Below are 21,139 nucleotides of genomic sequence, written 5' to 3' on the forward strand. Positions count from 1 at the left end.
CTAACATGGTAGTACGTAGTCCCCAAAGCAGTACAGCTTTTATATCTAGACTTACACTTAAGAGCCTAGCATGGATTTAACTCATTTCACAGCCAGAGACACAAACTTTTAAATCCTCATTTGCTCAACTTCCCAGTAGACAGAAAAAAAACCCCCAAAAAATCCACATGAACACCAGAAGATGAGGCAGGACTAACAGAGGCTTCCAGCATTTCTCCCAGGCAGTGCTTACCTAACAACAGAGATCTGCCAACCTCAGGCCACATTACAGAGGAGAAGAGCATGTGAAATGCATTTTGCTATACAGCACAGAGAAAATGAAATAGTATATTAGGGATCAAATGCTGCAATAGCACAAGAGTGATCCTGGTCTATCTCTGTGCCCCATCAGCTCAGCCCCAACAAGGGCTGAATCTGACTTAATCTTTCACACAAACACTGCCAAACATTGTTTCAATTGAAAAAGGCTTAAGGTGAGATTTACTTTTTTCCAGAGAAGTTCCTGCAAGAGCCACTGTCAAGACTCTTGCATGCACTAAAAGATGACAGATACTAAATTATGAAGTGTGTTATATTTCTTTTCAAACACAAGTTTCTTGAAAAAGACTTGCATCATTCTAAATTTTAATTCCGCTCTTGTTTGTCTAAAACAGGCATCTTGTTCCTCTGCTGTCTCACTGTGCTGTAGTTGCTGAGGTTTTCCTAATACTACACACAGACAAGTTGATATTTTTGTATACTTACGAAAAACAGACCAAGCTTTCTCAAACGCTGTTAGTGTTTGTCCTCTCCCTGCATCAGGAGCACATCCTGGTGACAAAAAGCTAAGCAGAGCTGAAGGTACAATGCTACAGACAAAGAGCAATAGGAAGGAAATCTGTAACAGAAATAAATTAGTCTCTTAATGAAAAAGGACCCTGTTTCTGAATAAATGTCCTCAAGAGGAAGGAAAATCTGCAATGAAAACATAAGTTGTATAAAACATAGCTAATTTGCTAAATTGCCTCAGAACAGACTGGTATTTTTTTCATGAAGATTTCCATGGTGATACCAGAGTTCCTCACATAAAGCACTCCAAGAGCCAATAATATAATATCTGCTGCTTTTACACCTCACTGAGACACCTGGCAGACAGCACTTCATGACCTATACTTGTCTTCCAGGTGCTGGAGGTGATGATCCAACTTTTTGGCTGTTTGATGAGAAGAGATCCGTGTCCAGTTCTTGCTATTTCCAGTTTTGTGATTTTTCTTTCAGCTGCCAACAAATTTTCAAACATATGATATGCCACAGATCTTGTGGTTTGGACTTCCTCCAGCACTTCACTAACATCTGCCAAATTCCTGTTAAATCCAACACTGGTTGATGAGCACTTTCCAATGGTGTGAAACTTAATGCAAGTAACTAGTGGAAGCTTGGGAGCAATTAAATTTTAATCAGAGGTAAGTTCAGTTTTCAGCATTGTGAGTTATCTCTAGTGTCTAAATAGCTAATATCTATAATAACCCTCTTCTCCTCTTGTGATCAGCAGCACGGAGCCAGAGAAAGGGAGAAAAATAACAGCTTAAGAAATGCCCTCCCCAAGAAAGCCACTCACTGTATTAATAACCTATGCAGTCTTTCTCTCTGACATGCCATCTGTATCCCAAATTACTCAGTCCTGTTTTCCAGACAGGTCCAAGCATCTGGCCCTCTCCTGGCTGCCTCTCCTCAGCCTCCTGCCCGAGATGGGCTCTCATGCCCAGCCCTGTGAGCAGGCCTTTTGTCTCTCTGCTCTTGAGTGTGTCAGGCCAAAGGAGCAGGGCTAATATTCCTTTTGAAATCCCAGACAGCTTCCTTTCACCCTCCCTCCAGCACACACCAGGTCCTTGATTGCGAGGAAACCTGGCTTTTGTCTGGTTTCTTGGCTTCTCCCTCCAGCTGTGCCTGGAGCAGTGGGACACCCCAACACTGCTCCAAATCCCTTCTCCCCGTGGGCTGTGAATTTACAGACCTGCTGCCAAAGCGTGCCTAATCCACAGCCTTGCCCATGCTTGTAAACATGCAGGACAGCACAATGCTTTCTCACAAAAGAAATCAAGCCTTTCTACTGCTTGGTAAGTGACACATGCAAGCTACAGTCCTTTTACTATACTGCCACAGTAGGCTCAAAGCTTTCCCACTGCTCTTCCAAGTTCAAAAATCCCCTGTTGCCAACCTAGAGCTATTCCTTTATGCACTCCAGCAGGACCAACACAGCAAGCAGAGCTCGGCACCTCCCAGGCTGTTCTTAATGGAAAATGTAAGCCCCAAAACAGAGCTTGGTGGCTGAGGTCTGGGAAGTATTCAGAGAAGTAGAAGGATCCCTGCAAAAGCCACTCTTTTCTTTGGTATGAAATCTTTGTTAGACGGTGGCCACACCATCAGAGCCAAGCTTCAGGGAAGCACAAAACACAGCAGTGGGCTCCCTGGCCTCAGATGGCTCCACAGAAAGCACAAGAGATAACAGAAGCTGGTGAATTTTTAAAATTTCTTTGTAAGTGAAAATATCCTAAACACCCTCAGCATGTGCAGCCTGGGGAAGTTAGATGAACAGCTGCCTGGAACTGAGAACTAATTCATCCATTTTGCTCTCTGTTAATGAATACAGACAATGGAAAATCAGTAGATGCAAAAACCCCACAATTTTTATGGATTTACAGACTGATTTTCTGTACCTCATCTAGTCATTTTTATGCCTGTGCAAAGTGATGGCACAGTTGGTATAAAGTACTACCAAATTATGATAGGGATATTTTTACCCTCCATTTCCACTGGTACAGCAAATGGCTACAGGTGTCAAAGGCAAAAGAAAATGTGCTTTTTAGCAGAGAAAAGGAATATTCAGAACAAAAAATGAAATGAATTTGCTATCCTCACTGCTGTCTCCAGATAACATGTGTGGATATGCACTGCTTTGTCTACAGAAAACCATATTTACCTCTCTATCTCTGCCTCAAATGTTTTACATTTAAAGAAGTGTGCGACGACCAGGAGCTATTTAGAGAAAAGCAGGAGGAGCATCAGTCCCAGCTGCAACCCTGTGTTGGAACAGTCTCTTTCACATTTCTTACCTGATAGGACATGCACCCTGCTGTGCATTTCCCTTCCTACATTACAGCCTGCAGCTCAAATCCACCTGGATTAGTGACAAACTGCACTGGGCTCAAGCGGGGATTGAGCACAGAGTGAACAAACCATGCTCTGACTTGCACAGCTTTTCCTGGATTCTGGTTGTAAATTTTTTTAACCAAAAAACACTGTGTAGGGTAAGAGAAACATCTTCATAAAGTCTGTGTGCAGCTATGAGACAATTTTCTATTTTCAGTTAATGGCAAATGTTGAGGCCACGGTTATTATGACAAGACAAATATTCCCATGTGTAAATGCAAAATCCCTTTGAAGCTGAATATATACACCAAATCCCAAGTACTGCTAGGAAGAGGGAAGGGGAAATGTCATTTCCTGCCAGCCAGTGAGGATAATGCAGTCCAGCACAAAGCTATTACAGTATGCACAGTTGAATAAACTATCCCCCTTCAAGAAATATACACAGAAACTCCTCGCAATGCTTCGCAGACTTTTAAAAGCAAGAAGGCACCGGGAATCATCTGCTCTGACCTCTGTGGGAACCAGCTGGTACTGTTCCAGCCCCTGTGCCAAAAACTCAGGCTCTGGGGCTTGCATCACTGTCAGATTGGTCCAACTGCTGAATCTGCCTGCTGAGAAAGCAGTGACTCCCAGCCAGAAATTGGCTTGCCACCCTTTATCTTCGACAGGGGCACTCAGTGCACTGAGTTACTGCACACCTACGCCAGCTAAACCTCAGCATTATTAAGCAGAGCCCAACAGACTCACTATCGATCTCCTCTGGCGGCATTTCTGCACGCACACACACAAAATCCACTGACAAACAAGCAGCCCCACAGAAACTGTAGGTCAAGAACAAACAGGCAAAATCTTCCCTTTAAAAAGAAGAGAAAATCCCACCACTCTTCCAGGTGAAATTAGCTGTGTCTATATTAGATATCTGGAATGCAGTGAATACCGCCATCTCCAAAAAACCATGGCAACCTGAAAATCTGAGAATTTTTTTTTTTTCCTTTTTATTTCTTTCCCTTTTCTTTTCTTTTTTTTTAATGGCTCTTCACACTGCTGAAATTCCTGTGTTGTTTTTTAAGATAACAGTGTGGTGCCTCAGAGGCACCAACGTGGAACGTGGCTGCTGGATGAGCCATTAATAATTTCAGGGCTTTGGGAGATCTTGCACCATGTTTCTTTGGTTTTTTTCACTCAACTGCATTTAATCAAAGACTGCAGCTATTCCTCACTCACAGCCAGTATATCCATCTGTGTGCATTCACCTCTGGAAGTTTTTTCTATCTAAGAAATAGTCACATCCAGCACTATGAGGTGTTTGGACAGCCCTTTTTTAGTTTTGTTTTTTTCCTCTAGTGCTATATAACTTTCTTTTCCCAATATCTTTTTTTACCTTTGTCCACTTAAAGGTGAAATACCATCAAACAAAAGCCAAGCAACAACCTGCATTAGGGCAAGAGCCAGGACAGAGTAGCAATTTACAGCTCCCTGCCTGAAGCAAGGGTAGAGATTACTGCCATTTAAACCCACTTCCACCTTGCAATTTCCACCATTTCCTGCTACTTTGCAGCCTGGTGTATTAAAAACCAAGACACCACAGCCAAAGTCTGACTTGAAGAGAAGCCCTTCTCATTCTGCTTGGGAATTACATCATATTTCAAGGCAATGTACATCTTGCTGTGGACAAAATTAAGTCCAATAAAACCAATTTCCGCTCTGACATTATTTAAACATGGCCACAATCAAATTGAGTAGAAAGCCAAATGAAAAACCCAAACACTAAAGTGATTTCATAGATGAAGGCTGAAAAGCTCCACTGATTTGAACCCCTCCTGCTAAAGACGGATGCCCAGCAGTATATTATGGTCTGTGCACTGTAAAATTCCGTGGATTTTTAGCTACACTCTTAATTTTAAGTGGATCATGTACTCTACACTCCCTTCTGCAACAGCTTAAATCCCACCATCCGATTATCTTTTCCTGTAATACCACACTTTCCAGAATAGCAGCACACCAGCATTGTGAATAACCCCCAACAAAAGAAATTTAAGGACAAAAGAAGCATTGAGGGATGCAGCCTCAATAACTACGCAGTGGTTCATTCTTGCTTGCGGCTGCTGCTGGAACTGTGTGAAGTTCCTCTGCTTTTTGAAAAGTGCTGCATGAAAAACTCTCAATTATCCAGTCAGTAATAGCAGCTTCTTTATAGATTTCTGACAAACTGCATTGGTTTTTACTAGAGACAGAGGAAAAAAAAAAATCTTAGTATCTTTGGACCTAGTAAAAGTTGCCTATATATTTGTTTCTTTATTCTTCACCCACCTAGCTGCCCACAGAAAGTGCCCATCCCCGGAGGTTGCAATAGAGTGGCAGAAGAAATTTTTGCTAAACCCTTTCTGATCTCACAGTGATTTGCAGTCCCCAGCTCCAAACCCTCACATCTAGCACGGTCTCAAACCCACCCCACTTTGCTACTCACCCTGGCAACCCTGACAGAGCTTAAGGAAACAAAGCTCAAGGAAACAAAGCTCACGAGCAGATGCATCCGTGTCATTTACATACAGGGATGTAGGTACAACAAAGCTTTGAACAGCAAATTAAACGTTAGGATGTGCTTCCTCCTCCCTGCCAGCCAGGCAAGGCAGTGCATGGGGAAGCAGTAGCTGCACTACCACCCTGAGGACACAAAGAGCAGAGCCAAGGCTGCATCTCAGCCCTGCCTGCGGATTGCAGGGAATGTGCTCAATCCTATTCCTTTTTTCCTTCTATTTCTGCCTCCCTCCCTTTTTTGGGGAGGATGTGTGTGAACAAATGATAGCTCTGTGGAAAAAGAGAACAAAGGGAAGATCAAAGAAGCAGGTAGCTAGATCATTATGTATCCCAGCTGGGACAAGAGTTTAAGCCTCCAGAGCTTACTTGCCAAGTTATTTTAGAGTTATGCCAAGAGAGCAGTGCCCTCTGAAGCTTTCTGGCATAGGAAGTGTTGTGAGGCAAAGCAATGAGGTTTCCAGTGCTGCAGGAGGGATGTCAGGCTGCAGGAGCCATCAACTACACAGGCATCTAGTTAATTCAAGTGCAATTACAGTCAATAAAAGTTTATGTTTCTTACATTTCTTTGGCATCCGAGTCCAAGAGATGCAGGTTTATGTACTGAGGTACTCTGGGGCAAGTGGGGGTGGGTGTGTGTGAGGATTTTGGGGCAGAAAGTGGGTTTGCTAAAGATGCAACTAACAACTCTGAGGTGCCCACAGAGCATTCTCTCCCTGTCCTGCACCACTCCAGGGACAGTCAGTGCCTCTGGGAAGAGGCTGTACGTGGACAATATATTAGAGAAATGAGGGTTAAGAAAACACCCTAGAAATACCACCACGTCCCTGATGGGATCTGGCTGTGGAAAAACCCCAGGACTGTAAGTGTAACTTGGGTTCTTCACTAGGAGTCCCTTCTGTTCTGCTTTTTCTACCTCTGTGTTTGGAAATGCTCAAAGGCACAATTTTGATGGATGGGAGAACCTTGAGGATGGAGTTCCTCCATTCTCACTGCTCATACACTGTGCTCTGTATTTTTCCAGCACCTCTTGCACAACTGAATGCAACAGCCTCTTGTTTTGTCCTGTGCTGCTTTTTCACCCACATTTTCCTTCTTTTTCTCTTGTATTAATTTGGTTTTTTTTTAAGGCTTGTAGCTTGGAGCCACCTACAAAAGAGGGTAAAATGCTCTTTGCTAAGATGTTTTCCCTCCTTCCCATGCCAGTGGTCTCTTAAAACCCAAACCCACGCCTCTGGGAACATGTTTTCTGAATCTAATTTATAATTGTCTGTGCAAAGAGAACAGGAGGAAGATGTTAATTTCACTAGCTACTGATTGCAAAAGTCAATACTCGTTGAGCCATTTGTGCCATTTCTCATCTTGACAATTCTTCTGAAAAAAATAAAATGTCAAAAAGTGCAAAATATTTTACCCGTGTGTGCAGATTATCAACAATGGTGCCTAGAGAGAGAAACACACAAAAGGCATTTTGAAGTATAAATCTATTTCTTTTCTGCATGAAAAGGATAGGACATGTATTTCTGTCATTAGCTGCTGATTTTGGAAATATTTGTACATTAATTATGCTGTGACAGCAATAATTGCCCAGCTCTGCAATTGCCTTTTCTCTTTCCCTTCAAACCCAGAGGTTCTACAGAACCAAAAAACCATTTCCCATTACTCAGAATAGCACGTGAAAATAAACAGCCACAAGGTTAGGGTGCGCCACAGTTAAAAAATCACTTTCTACAGAAACTAGATATATGTGTGAGTGCATGAAATGATTAATCACACAACCAGCACAAGGAAATGTAAAAATAAAATCTGGTCTCCCAACAGCAAGCAATGGCTCCTAGGCCATGCCCAGCTTTCCCCACTGTTTGGAAGGAGCAGTCCTTTACTAAAACCATGCCACAGGAAGGTGGAGGACTTTGTGAGCAGAGCAATGCCTGGAGATGCGACTGACCACATTACTCCTAACAGGACTACCCAAACTAGAGGGATCCTGCTTTAACTATTGGGGCATTCTGTCATTCCTTTAGGAACCACAGACTTTATTCCTCTAAAAGCTGTTTTAGCTCTTGCTCTTGTGTTCAATTCCATTTGCCTGGGCAAGCACAACAAGCAAGAGAGACAGACTGACAGCCCTGTGGTGGGCTGGTCCCCACTCCATCACTGCTGCCTGCTCCCCAGCACTTCAGCTCAGCAGCAAAATTTAGTGTTGCTCCACCAGTTCCTTGCAATAGAAACACTTTTATATGATTAATGTCTGCTCTACAAACACTACAGCAAAACCAGAGGCTTCAGGCACTCCAACCACTGTGATGCCAGCAAGCAGGAGAGCCTATCCTGAGCAATGAGGGCAGGCTGTGACTGTGCGTGCAGAACGCACTGTTCCATGGAGACTCAAGAAGATGGCATTGGATCATGTTAAATGTCTAGGATCTTAATTTTTTAGTGATTTCAATGGGCAGGTAAGCATCAAAAAGAAACCAGTGGTCATTATGTATAAGTCAGGTAAGAGTTTGAGGGTCTGCCTCAGCACAAAGATCTCTTAATTAAGTGCATTAAGTGAGCAGCCAGCACAGCCCTGGTGCTGCAGCAGAACCTTCATCTGCCCCCAAGAACCATTTCACTGGAAGCAGCAAGCAGAGGAGAATTGATACAGGAGTCCTGCATCTGAAAGCAGGGCCTTGAGATTTCACTGGGAGCAAAAAAAAAAATCTCTTCCCACTTCCCTGCCACTCTCCTGTCTGCAGCCTTTGTTCGCTCCAGTAATGAACACCTTTGTACAAATAGCTGTAGATTAGAAAAGGAATTAACCTCCAAACAAAGGAGAAGCTTAATTAAGCATTGCACTAAAAGAAAACAGAGAGGAAGTGCAGGTTAAAAAAAAAAAAAAAAGACAAGACAGCTGCACAGACTTAATTCCATTTTTTCCTCTTGTAGGTCATTTTACTCAATTCAATTTCCTTTCTGTATTTGCACGATTTTGTTGCTGAGGCACTGCCCATCAACAGAAGGGTTTTTCTTGCTTTGCATTCACTTGTGCCTTTTTTAATACTTTGCATTACAAGCCCTCCATAAAAAAAATTAAAAAAAGCAAAACAGATTTAAATTAGACTTTGGGAGCATGCCATTTCATATCCTTCTCCCCAGAGAGCTTCAGCTAATTAAACAAATGATTGCAAAATACTCACAATGTCAACCCTGTCAGCTTATATGCAAAATATCTATGCCAAGGAGTGGTTATTTAACCAAACACAATGTGAGGAACAATGTCCTGTGAAGATAAGCACAAACCTTAGGCTGTGAGGGGACACTTTTTAAAACCATGGGTGGATTATGGGGAGAAAATGGACTTTTAACATCCCAGCCCATGGCCTCAGGAGACAGCAGGCAGAGCCACACCAATCTGAAAGGGACAGGAGCTGAAGATTTGGGTAACCAGGATAAGGAGACTTCAACACATTCCAAAAATGGATGAGCACACTGAGCTGCTTTTGACATTTAGGCTGAGCTCTATATTACTGCTCCTCCTGGACAGGGTAGGAGTAGTTAATGATAATGAGGGAAATATCTGGATTTTTGCTGTTAAATTGCAGCAGCTCAGAGCAAAAGCTGGAAAGAAGCAAGCAGATAGAAATAGGTGCCTGGAGTAGGAAAGCAGGAATATAAATGTTATGGTGATTAGTCTCTGCATAGTTGCTGGAGGCAGTGAAAGTCTCAATTGTCTAAAGCTAAAGGATTTGAAATTTCTCTACACATAAAAACCTTCTTAAAATCACTCCCCTCCCCATTTTTTCCATCCCATCTTGCCTTCCTCTACTCTAAGCCATGCAGCTTGCCCAACAAGCCCTCCAGGTCCATTCTCTGTGCACAGACCCTGCTGTCTGTTTCTACTCTTTATTTCTGCTGCTACTCTTTATTCCTCCCATTTTCTTCTTTACAACACAGAATGAAGCACAACCTGACTCTCAGGACTGAGTTCTCCATTCCCTCTCACCCCTCCATCCTGCTCTTGTCTCAGACTATCTTTAATTTGCCCCAAGAGACACTTCCCAGGCCAGGCACCTTAGTTTCCAGAAGGATTTTATCATCAGGTGCATGCAAGAAGGTCTAACATAAATTATTGTAGCCTTAGCTAGGAAAAGGTAATATTAACTTTCCTAAAGCTTTTTTAAGGGTCACAAAATCACACTGCACAAGGCTGGAGCAAAAAGGACAGGGAGGATAAGGGAGGAAAGGCTGCTGTACTCATCATGGCAGGGTCAGAGGCTGAAGCTGATGTTAAAAAGCACTCACAGAGTTGGGATGCTGGTAAGCATGGATGGGTTTCCCTGCCCTACTTGAGGACTGCTGCTTGCTGTAGTTCTGGCAAACAGGACCGATCTCAGCTGGGTGGACCTGCATGCTCAGCACCCTGGATTTAGGAGATGAGATTAGCAGGGGATAAGCCTCACCCACCTGACCCAGGTGCAAACCCAGCTCTGTTGCACTAAATGTTTGAAGGTGTGAGGCAGTAGTTACAAGGCAAATATTATCTATTTTCAGGTGCCATGACCATGATAACCCTGAGAATGCTCCTGAGGACACTGTCCTGGCTCAATCAGTGAGGTGCAAGGCACAGCAGAATTAAGGCGAGCTCCTCCCCATCCAGTCCTCCTCTGTGGCTGCTTCATGCCTTGGCAGCAGTATTAATGAGAAAACAGTTTTGAAAGGGGAAACTCAGTTCAGAACGTTCCTTTAGGAGAAATGCCAAGATCCTTCCTTGTTTATTTTATTTGTTGGGTAAACATTTTCATAATGCTTATCAATACAGTCTGTAGAGTGTATTTGTTAAAATAACCAGCATGGACATCAGTATCTTGCCCAGGACTCTGGCCTTTTCTCTGACTCCCTACACTGGAGCTAATCCATCATTTGCCATTTCACTTGGTGTGTGGTGCTGGCCACACTGCAGGCTCTTAGTGAATCAAGCTAAATGAATGAGAAAGTACCAAAATCACATAATAGGCACCGGCACTGGAAATGGTCAGGAAATAGGAATTAAGGATGAATGCGCTGTTTACATGATCCAAACACATTAAGGCATGAGGAAGCTGTGAAATTCTTCACTGTGCGTGTTTGGTTGTAGCATTCAGCCTGCTTCTGCCAGACTCCCTCTTAGCAGCACTGGCTCCAGATTCCAACTGCTGAGCAATTTTAAAGTTCAGTGAACAAATTGTTTCAATTGTTTGGTTTTCTCCCATTTTCTGTGTGAATTATTCTCAAATTCAAGCTTAGTTTTCGCTTCTAAATGTGAGCAACAATCTGAGGAGGCTCTAATCAAAATGGTGCATTAACTTCTCCCCTCATCCCAACTTCTTCAATGTACATAACCCAGCCTGCATAGTTATGGTCACAAAGTATTAACATAATGTACCTCTTCCTTAGCAACAGCTATAATGTCAGGGGAATGCAGCCCATAATAATACAGCTTGATCTAGAAGCACAATAAAATATAAATAAGCTTGTTCCACTTCAGTGGCACACAGGATTCCACTGTGAAGGGCCTTCATGAATTTAGAAACCTCATCTTCTTTTTACTCTCCAACACAGATTATTTAGAAGAAGATTTATGGGCACACATTCCCTTTTATTCCTGAAAATGAAATGTAATTGTTTACTCAGTAACAGTGTTATTTTGCTGCATGTCTGCTAGTAAATTTGTGGGCATAACACAGTCACACACACACTCATCTGTGGGAAGCAGTGTTCATAATGAGATAAACATGAACCCAGGACTCTGAGAAAATCTAAAGGGGACACTGCCATGAGAGCATCCATAGTTGCGGTCATTTTCTAAAGAATAAAGCCCAAACAATTTTCTCCAAAAAAAAAAAAAAAAAAAAAATCAAAAAACCAACAACAAAACAAACAGCTGCAGTGAATTACTGCTAGTTAGCATGATTAATCTCTAAGCCTTTCCCTGCACCTATCTGCAAAAACCCCAGTATCCCAAGCTGGGTAAGGGCAAAGTCTTCTTCCTGCCCCAAGCCCAGCTGTTTTTCTCCATCCCTGAAAGCTCCTTGGCCAACAGCCCCACAGCTGCTGCACCTTCACGCATGCTGGCCCTCTAACCCTGATAATTACAGCTAATCAACCTTTCTATCTGTTCTTACAAGCAGTAAGATCTTTCAAATACTGCTTCTTGTGAGCTTTCAAGGAGAACAAACTACATCAAGCCACTCTGAAGGCAGCAACAAACCATCTGGAACTAGAGGATAGCAGTCCTTCTCTTCTGAGCAAACACTGTGGTTTTCAAGCCAAATTTACTTGGCTGAAAATCATAAAATATGAGGACTCTTACAAAGGAGCCAAGTTACAATCTTAGCATGGTGTTCCATAATCAGTAAATCAGTATTTAGTAAGCATTTATTAAGGCTAGGATTTCCAAAAGCATTTTTTAAGAGTGAGGTACACAAGTCACAGGTAGAGCTTGCTCTCTGAATGGGTTATATCACATCACTAGGATTCCTTGCAACAAACAAGACACAAAGAAAAGAATCAAAATTCAACAATTCACTTTGAGGAAATCCAGGGGCCAAAAAAGCCTCAAAATTCAAACATTTTATAAAACATCAGATCACTGTCTCTGGTGGAAATCTCTCATTTCCAATAATACCTTATTCAGCCAAAGATGACTCCAAGAGCCAAGTGCTGTAAAAAAACCACTGCTTACCTACAGAAAATCCCAGTGCACAGCTGAAGAGCCATCAAATAAACACAAAACTCTTTGACTCAATGCTGTCAAGAGTAGTATGTCTGAGCCTAACAGGATTTGCTTGTATGGGAAATCATCTGCCTACCTTTCTACAGCACTGCTGATTAACTTCTACGAGAACATGGTAAAACTGTATTTCTACATTTTACTGGAAGACAGACAGACTACACCACTGGATAGCCCAGGTCTTCAGAAGTTGCTGTTCCTAACTTGTCATTAACTAGAATGTTTTCAACCTTTCTTTTGAAGGGTTGATTTGCTTTCTGTGAATACATCATCCACATAGTGAAAAACAACTGCAACAGAAAATCACAGACTCATAGAATAGTTTGGGTTGGAAGGGACTTTAAGGACCATCTGGTTCCAACTCTCCTGCCATGGGCAGGGACACCTTCCACTAGACCAATCTCCTCAGAGCCCCATCCAACCTGTCCTTGAACAGCTCCAGGGATGGTACATCTACAGCTTCTCGGGGCAACCTGAGAATTTGTTTCTCACATCTCTTTCAGTTTAAAGCCATAATCCCTTGTCCTTTTGCAACAAGCCATGATAAAATGTTTGTACCCGTCTTTCTTGTAGGCCCCCTGAAGGTTCTGGAAGGTCTCCTGGGGGACTTTCCCTTCTTCTTTGTTGTTGCTGAACAAACAACACCAACTCTCAGCCTGCTTTCATAGGAGAGCAGCTTCAGACCCCTGATCATTATACACTAAAACACATTGCAACAGTATCACATATTAGAACTTTCATAATAAAAATGTATAGAAAGCAATTTGGCCAGCCTGATCCTTGAATTTGTACTTATTTGTGAATATACACAAGCTCTCCACTGAACAACTGGGATTCTATGTCCCACTCCAACACACCCATATGTTTCCAGAAGAATCCTCTAGAAAAACAGGGTTTTCATATCCTCCATCCTTCCAGGGGATGATGACACATTTCAATTATGTCATGGAGCCCTTCTCTAGACAGGCCCCACATGACACAGTGCAAGAGACAACACAACACACAGCAAAGGATGCAGTGGCAAATCCTGGCTTTCCAGGGGCTGAGCTCCTTGTGGCAGGGGGCTCCCACAGGAAGGGCTACCTCACTTCATGTCCCTTTTTAACATCTCTGGATGTGTAAAATGAAGGCCAGTTATGCCTTTCAATCAAAGCACTACAAACCAATCCTAGTCTCTTTCACACAGGCATGTGGCTTAGGAAATCAGTGAACCTGAAATTTGATCTCTCCTATGATTTATTTGCCATCTTCTCCCATTACACAAATACAAATATAACAGGCATTTTTCTGCAGCCCTGAAATGATTCAGAATTAATACCAGATGACAAAATGGACCATGTACCAGGAGGGGAAAAGTTACAGTAAAAGCTCCTTCCCATTAATGGGACCATTCATTCATATGCCCACTATTCCACAGGGGAGCTGGACATAAATTATGTATTTGACATCTAGTTATAGACGATTATATCTGACATAATGAAGTTATAATGGAAGGAGTTTGCACATTGTTTGGTTATTAAGTGCCCATTTCTTGTCCCTGCACCAGGTGCAATGGTGATAGGCCATACAAATCATCCAGAAGAAATGCCAAAATGGGCTCCCTTACTGATAAAGCACCACACATGTTTATTAATTTAACAGCTTGTCTTATGTCTCCCCCATCTGCTCATTTAAAACAGTTATTTGCCCTATAAATATTTCAGGAAGAGAAGTGTAGCCAAAAATTAGTCTGGCAGAAAAGGAAAAAAAAAGTTTGAGAATGGGTCTCATGCTGTATGCAGTACTACACTCTTCTTTTCACACTGAACTGGTTCAACAGCTTTTTTTCAAGCTGGTAATAGGACATTCACTTTAGATTAGTGATGCTTGAGGGTGCAGCACCATAGCTGACTCTACTTTCCAGCTGTTGCCACTGTCAGGTGGGTGAAAACTTCCACCACTGATGGCGAGTGGCAAAACCCAGTGCAGCGGAAAACAAAAGCCACTGTCAAAAAAATCTCCTGGGTGCATGTCCATTGTTATAAATGACAATATAGCATTGGCTAGTGCATTTATGTATTAGCTTTTGCATATACTTATTAATCTCAAAGATTTTGATATGGTGCAATTTATATTTCCTTTTACTGCTTTTTGGTACAGTGCAATTTTTCAGTCTATGTATGCATCATATAGCTTATATGATTAGTAGTTTGATAAATATATCTTAGGACTTAGCATAATATTAAAATAGAGACTATGTGATGTTAAAATGCTTTTATGCATATAACTAACTCAGATAATTAGGCAGTTCCTCACATTTGTGGACTATCTTACGATAAGATAACAGTGACAAAAACCAGATCACCATGAGAATTTACCGACTCTTCAGGGAGTGTAAAAACAGCAGGATGGAGCCATGAGAAGAAATAAAATACATTGATTTAATCTGAAGGATGGCATGCAGACAAGCCAAAGGTTAAAACCAAGCAAAAGAATTCATGGAACACCTAAACTCACAGGACTATCTGAATATGTATATACTCTTATGAATATGCATGCACCCCCTGTAATGTAACAGTGTCTAGAGAACACTGTTTTAGCTAATGGTGTGGTTTTTTGCCCATCACCAAAAACACCTCAGTGTGGGTGTTTGTTCCTTTTTATCCCTTATTAAACTTTTAAAAAATCTCAAAGAGTGAGCTCTGTTTCTCACATTTTGAGCTTAATCAGGTCACACAATGGCTTCAAATGGCCTACAAAGAGTAGCATTTCAAGGCATCTTTAAATCACAGTTCAGGCTGATCTCCATAGCAATACTCCTTTACAAGACAGTGGCTAGCTGGTAAAAAGAAGCTTCTTAAAAAGTGCCCTTTTATAATTTTTTTTTCCAGGTAACTAAGAATAATGGAAAAGGTGTTAAATATCACTCAGAGTGTTCTTCCCCCCTTCCTCAAAATCCTTAAATATTTTCAAGTGTAAATACTTTGAACAGTTTCCACCAGCACACGGGAGTTGGCACTCCTCTTTGAGAGACTTTGTTAGCTCCAGCTTTCTGCTAGAGCAAATGCTGTTATCTTATAAATAAACAGCAATGCCCCAAGGTGCTCCTGTGCAGTGAAAGCACACATTCCAGGGAAATCAGAGCAACAGTTCAGCACCACAGTGAAAACCCAAACGGTGAGCAGCGTGCAATTAACTCTTTCTGACTGTGAAGAGCTGCAAGATGCAAGGTGGGACCTTACTGATGGCAACAAGCAAACTGGAGAAGTACAGGCTGGCTGCAAGGAGCTCTGGTATGATACTTGTTAGCCCCATACACGATACCTAATGACAAATTAATAAATATGGAGCATGGCCCATGCTCAAAGCAGCTGACTGCCCTAGGAACATCAGTGTAGTCCAGGAAGGTGGACATCACAGTACAGACTTGAGCCACAATGGGAGATTTTCAGAGAGCTGTGCATAAAACTGAGAAAAGCATTGTATCAGAGCTCATACATCCCTCCACCATTTTCAGGACCAAAACAAGCTCCATATCTGGCAGCAGATTCCTGTATCCTTCTGCATCCACACCTACCACTCTGCCCAAAACCCACCACATTGCAATGTTGACCTGTTTGAATATGGATATCCAGCCTTGAATGAGGCTGCCTATCACAAGGGGGGAAAAAAAAACAAAACCAAAAACCAGAACTCAAACAAAAAGCAAACAAACAGCAAAGGAACACAACAAACAAATCTCTGCAGACAGATTCAAGAATGGACTTTGAAACAAGACAGCTGCAAATTCACAGTACACATGAGGCTTGTAGTCATTGCAAAATCTTTCCACTGATAGTTCAGGTGTGGTGACAGTCACCTCCCTTCTACCAAACTGGTGCAACACGAGTTTCCTGCATGCCTCTTGCACACTGCTTTCCTAAAAGCCACATGGGACAACAGGATGGTGTTGGCTGCCTGCAATAAGCACTCACAGCCCACGTTGGAATGAGGGGGATGCTCTAGTGGGCTCAGGACAGCCTGAGAGATGTCATCCTTGAAAAGAAGGCTGAGCAAAACCAAAGAACACGACCAAGAAAGAGCAGGACACAATACAGCACCCCAGAATTGCATAGGGAAAGGGGAATGAGGGTCCTGAGCACAGGAGACCCCAAATAGCATTCCCTGCATGATCCTTTCTTGGCTTAAAGGCATCAAATTAGCCTCTCCCGTGGACTCTTCCACCTGAATGATGTGAGGAAAATAATATTGCCTTAAGAAGCAGGAAACATATAGCTAACCCAGAAGGAGCAGGATGAGTAAAGCAGAGGGACACTGTAAAGGACTCCTGAGCTGAGAGAATGCCTTCCCCAGGGGGACTCCAGCAGAAAATGAAAAAGCCTGGAAACAGAGGGTGCCTGGCCAGCATTGGCTCACAGCAGGCAGTCCAGGACAGCACTTCTGTCTCAGTGCTGGACCAGAGAGGGAGAGGCAGGCAAGCTGGGGTCTCAGGGCCGGGTGAGCACAGGATACGTGACCCCACATATGTGTCAGCTTGAATTAAGGCAAGGAGTGCCACTGGGCCTCGCTGCCCTGCACTCCCCTTCCTCTGGACCTGGGAAGGAGGGCTGGGGCTGTGCAATAGGCCCAGCTGTCAGATCCTCCTACATCATCTGCAAAGCCATCGACCCTCTCGGGACCTTTGGGAGGGGAAAAACAAATAAGACCCAGAATGCACACTTACAAAAAGCCTGCTCTATTTTTGGTTATAGGATTTCACTGTTCTTCTGCTGTGTTCAGGAAAGGTTCTCCCACAGAGACTGCAAATGCAAAGGGGGAAAAATGGCAGAATGGATCCAGGTTTTGAAGAAAAAAGCACAAAGGGACATCTTCCACTCAGATGGAAAAGAAAGGTGCATACCCAGCAAAACCTCTGGCTCTCTGATGTGCTAAGGACTAGGGCCAGATTCTGTGTTTATGGAATATGAACCTGATAACTGAGGTTTACAGGAAAACCTCCCACAGTGCCTTAACATGGTGCCATAACAACATCCCTGGTTAGAGAAATCTGCACAGAAGGATAAGAATTTCCAGTGCCTCCTTTATTTGGTATTTCTTTCTAGAACTGGGGACCAGTCCAAAGTTTTGCTTATCAGTTAGTGTTTAGGAAATGTACTGACTTCAAGCATATCAATCTCCAAGATAACCACTCTCTGGACTTCAGCTTAGAAGGAAACCTTTACAAAACATCAGCTCAACAGGGCAGGAGAGTTTCTCGGGCTGTCTAGCTTTAAATGCCAGGCATACATTTCAAGTTCAATACGATTCCACATATAGGTTTAAGATCTACTTCCACACAGCTTTAAAAATTGTTTTAGTGCACATATTTGGTGTGTTTAATTCACTTCTTTACTGTGTTTTAGTACCTGGCAGAATTTGAGAATTTAATTTAATTTTAAATTAAATAAACATTTAATTTATTGCTATATATGATAATTCTATAAAATCCCTTTCTAAGCCAGAGTATCAGTGTGACTCTCATCGATGAAACTCCTTGCTATTGTCAGTAACCATTTTTAAACACGGGTTTAATCTTCAGTCTGTGATATCACAACCTAAGGTCTCAGCTGTGCCTGGAATTATTCTGTACAAAGAGGGTGTAAACACTTGCATAAAAATCATGTAGTCACTTCGAAATTGTTGGATTGAAAGGAGGTGTAAAAATGGTAGTTAACAGTGCTTCATACACAGAACTAAATTTACAACAGCCTCAAATTAAAAAGCGGGTGGGGATTAAGAGGTGTCTTGATGAAAAATGCTGATTCAAGGCTTCATTTCTATTCAGTGATGTACAGTGTCATTACTGGGTGGCTGCACAGAGCAGTGGCTCAGAGTAATTACCCTGTAATGCACAGTGACACTAATGTACTAGTAAACTACTGCAGTTTATACTCTATTCACCACCAGCGTCAGGACTCTGAAAGGCAGGTAAAAATCCCCTGCATGCATAAACAATGTGTGTAAATGTCACCAGTGATAAAATTTTTAAAAACGAAAAGGAAGAGGCAGTTACAAACAAATCTGTCAGCTGAGAACTGCAACTGCATAGACCCACAGGAGCACTAAAGCTGTATCTTTTTTTGACAGTACAGGAAGGAAAGATGCTTCTCTTAAAGCATCCTACCCAGGTTCTATTTCCATTTATTACAATTAAAACTGTATGGTGGCTGCTTCTTTTTGCCACTCTTGAGTGCAAAGTTGGCTTGCATGTGGTGCTCAGCTTAGTGCAAGGGTAAGCATGGAGGGGAAATGAAGAGCACCACAGGAGCAGCCAGAAGCATTAATGGTTTATTCTGACTGTCATAATGCTGCTCTGGTTTTAGAGATCCAGCTACAGGAAATGTGAGGAACACAAGCTTAAGGACAGGTGGTTTTGACTCCTTTGTTTAAAACAGCTCTTGTGGATGAAGCTCGGAACATGACCCAAGCATGTCCTAAGGTGTCAGAAAAAGCAGACAAACAAAAAGGAATTATGAGCCTAATACACTTATGGGGGGGGGGGGAAATATTATTACAATATCTAATGGATTTTGGATGCTGAGACTAGAAATGAGACAGCAGAGCTACACATCCCACATTCCAGGGCCAGAGGAAAGCCTTGCTCTTCCCCCAGGAGACAGTGCCAATTACCATGTTTTTAACAGCCCCTAGTCACCAGCTAATAGATTGATGCCTCCAGAGCTGGCTTTCTCTCTGGCCCTTTCCTATTAAGTTATACAAGAGTATTCAAGTCCTTTGACCAGCACACAGCAGCAGTAATATCAGTCCTTCCACCATGAGCAGCTCCTTCTTTAAGATCTCTCAACCAGGGGGGTGGAGGCCCTGGTGGAAGCTGTCAGTGTAGCAGTTTATGTTGGATAAACTCCATTTTACCCTCTCTGCAAGCACCGCAACTGTTCTGCCTGACCCACTTTGCCCTGCTCCTGGTGGCACTTCCATTTATCTTGTGGAGGTAGCTCTGCCCTCATGAACAGCAGATCACTGAAGAGTTTTGTCAGTCTTTAGCGCTTTCAGCTTGGAGGAGGCAAGACACAGGTTCTCTGTCCTGCTGCTGTTCCAGCATCCTTCAATATTCTACAGTCTGTTCAGACGCCAAGGCAAGGATTTACACTGACCTATTCTAAGTAAGCTCTGATTCATCACCTCAATGACAGACTAGAGCAAGAAGGTCCTGCAAGTCATAACTGTCTCTGCCTCACTAGAGTGCTCTGCCATAAAAGCAAGGTAGTAAATTTTACCACAGAACTGGAGGTTTTCAAATCACTTAGAAGCAGCTGATGATCTCAAATGCACATGTTAAATCCCAGGGTACTTAACTTAAAGCTGAATGGAGGTTGTGGACTACCAGAAGATTGTGCACAACCAGCCTGACTCATGGCAAGACCAGATTTGGAGAGAGAACTGTGAATCTGGCATCCTCACATCACCCAGAACATGGTTCCACCTCACATTTTTCAATTAAGAGCAGTTAGGGAAACATGCAGACACAAACTCACACCAGCAGCCTTACAGTGTTGTGGCAGAATGGTGACAATGACCACACAGGTGGATTTGGTACTCTTTCTGCCACTGTAGCACCCTTGAAAGAGTGGGAAAAAGGGAAAAAAACCCAAACCTAAGGTATAGAATATCTCTATGCTATTACACTTTGGCTGTTCTCCTCCTCCCCTTCTCTTCCACAACATTCACTGGGTTTGATGTTAATATCCAGTTGCAGATAGACCAAGAAATTCCTTCATAATCCTGTACAATTTTTGCTTTGCTATCATTTATTCCAAGAAGAACAAGCTATTTACTTCAATATCATACCTGAATATTGGCCAGTCTAACCAAGAGGAGCAAAGGGAGGTGTAAGAAGTCTGCACCACCACATATGCTTGCTTTGGGGACAATCTCATTTCCCCAGGCCTCAGGGGCAAACACTGGGGACTCAGCACTAGGGAATGATCCTCCAAATGGGGCAGAGAAATCAAGTGCTTGCATTCATACTACTTTATTTGCACCTTTCAAGCCAGGTACCTGTCTTAGCAGGGCTATTCTGGACTAACTCTGTACATACTGGCTACTAGCATCACTCCCAAGAGCAATCAGCCCACCTAAAATTTAATTCATTCTCTCTAATGAATGTCCTTACCAAGTGTAGGAAAAAACCCCTCAAGCAAACAGCAATGATGACTGAATCTAGGCTTGAACCACTGTGCAACCTTTACTCACCTGAAGGGCAGTGGAAATCTGCCTTTTTGAACTCTGCCAGCAGCTCCCTGTGCCTCTGCACTGCCATTAAGAAGGAAAGGTGCAAGACAGAGGGCAGGACCTACAGTGTACCTGTCCCTGCAGGAGTGAACTAGTGGGGAGAGCAAACCACCCTGTGAAGTGATGGGATGTTCAAAGCTATGTAATGGGACACGGTCATCCTACATACATCTCTCCTGCAGGAATTAATCTGCTCCCTTAAGTAATTCGTCCTTGGATGGAGGGTGACAGCTTGGCCATGGAGGCCCAGTGAGCAAGTGAGTGATATCCACTCATGGCTGGTTTGGAATGCAAGGAATGGAGACTGTCCCACTGACTCACCCTTGGATGGCGGTCTCTCCAGATCCGAATCCAGGTGGATCGGTGGGGCAATGTAGGAAACCTGCCCATGGTGAGCCTGCCCTGTGGACAAATAAGTGGTTTAGTTCTGCTGTTTCCTACACAGATCTA

General features: G+C 42.8%; 1 protein-coding gene across 16 annotated transcripts in view; it reads right to left on the reverse strand.

Moving 5' to 3' along the window:
• Positions 1-21,139, reverse strand: part of ADGRL3 (adhesion G protein-coupled receptor L3) — a 493,129-nt gene that overhangs the window by 122,588 nt on the left and 349,402 nt on the right. For 15 of the 16 annotated variants that reach the window (XM_058025189.1, XM_058025176.1, XM_058025182.1 and 12 more), the window contains one exon: positions 21,011-21,091. The exons of the other annotated variant lie outside the window; for it this stretch is intronic. In XM_058025189.1, the coding sequence (XP_057881172.1) occupies positions 21,011-21,091 (81 nt within the window). The remainder of the gene's footprint in view (positions 1-21,010; positions 21,092-21,139) is intronic. 16 annotated transcript variants of the gene reach the window in all.

This window comes from Melospiza georgiana, chromosome 5 (genome assembly GCF_028018845.1).
Source record: "Melospiza georgiana isolate bMelGeo1 chromosome 5, bMelGeo1.pri, whole genome shotgun sequence".
Taxonomy (NCBI): Eukaryota; Metazoa; Chordata; class Aves; order Passeriformes; family Passerellidae; genus Melospiza; species Melospiza georgiana.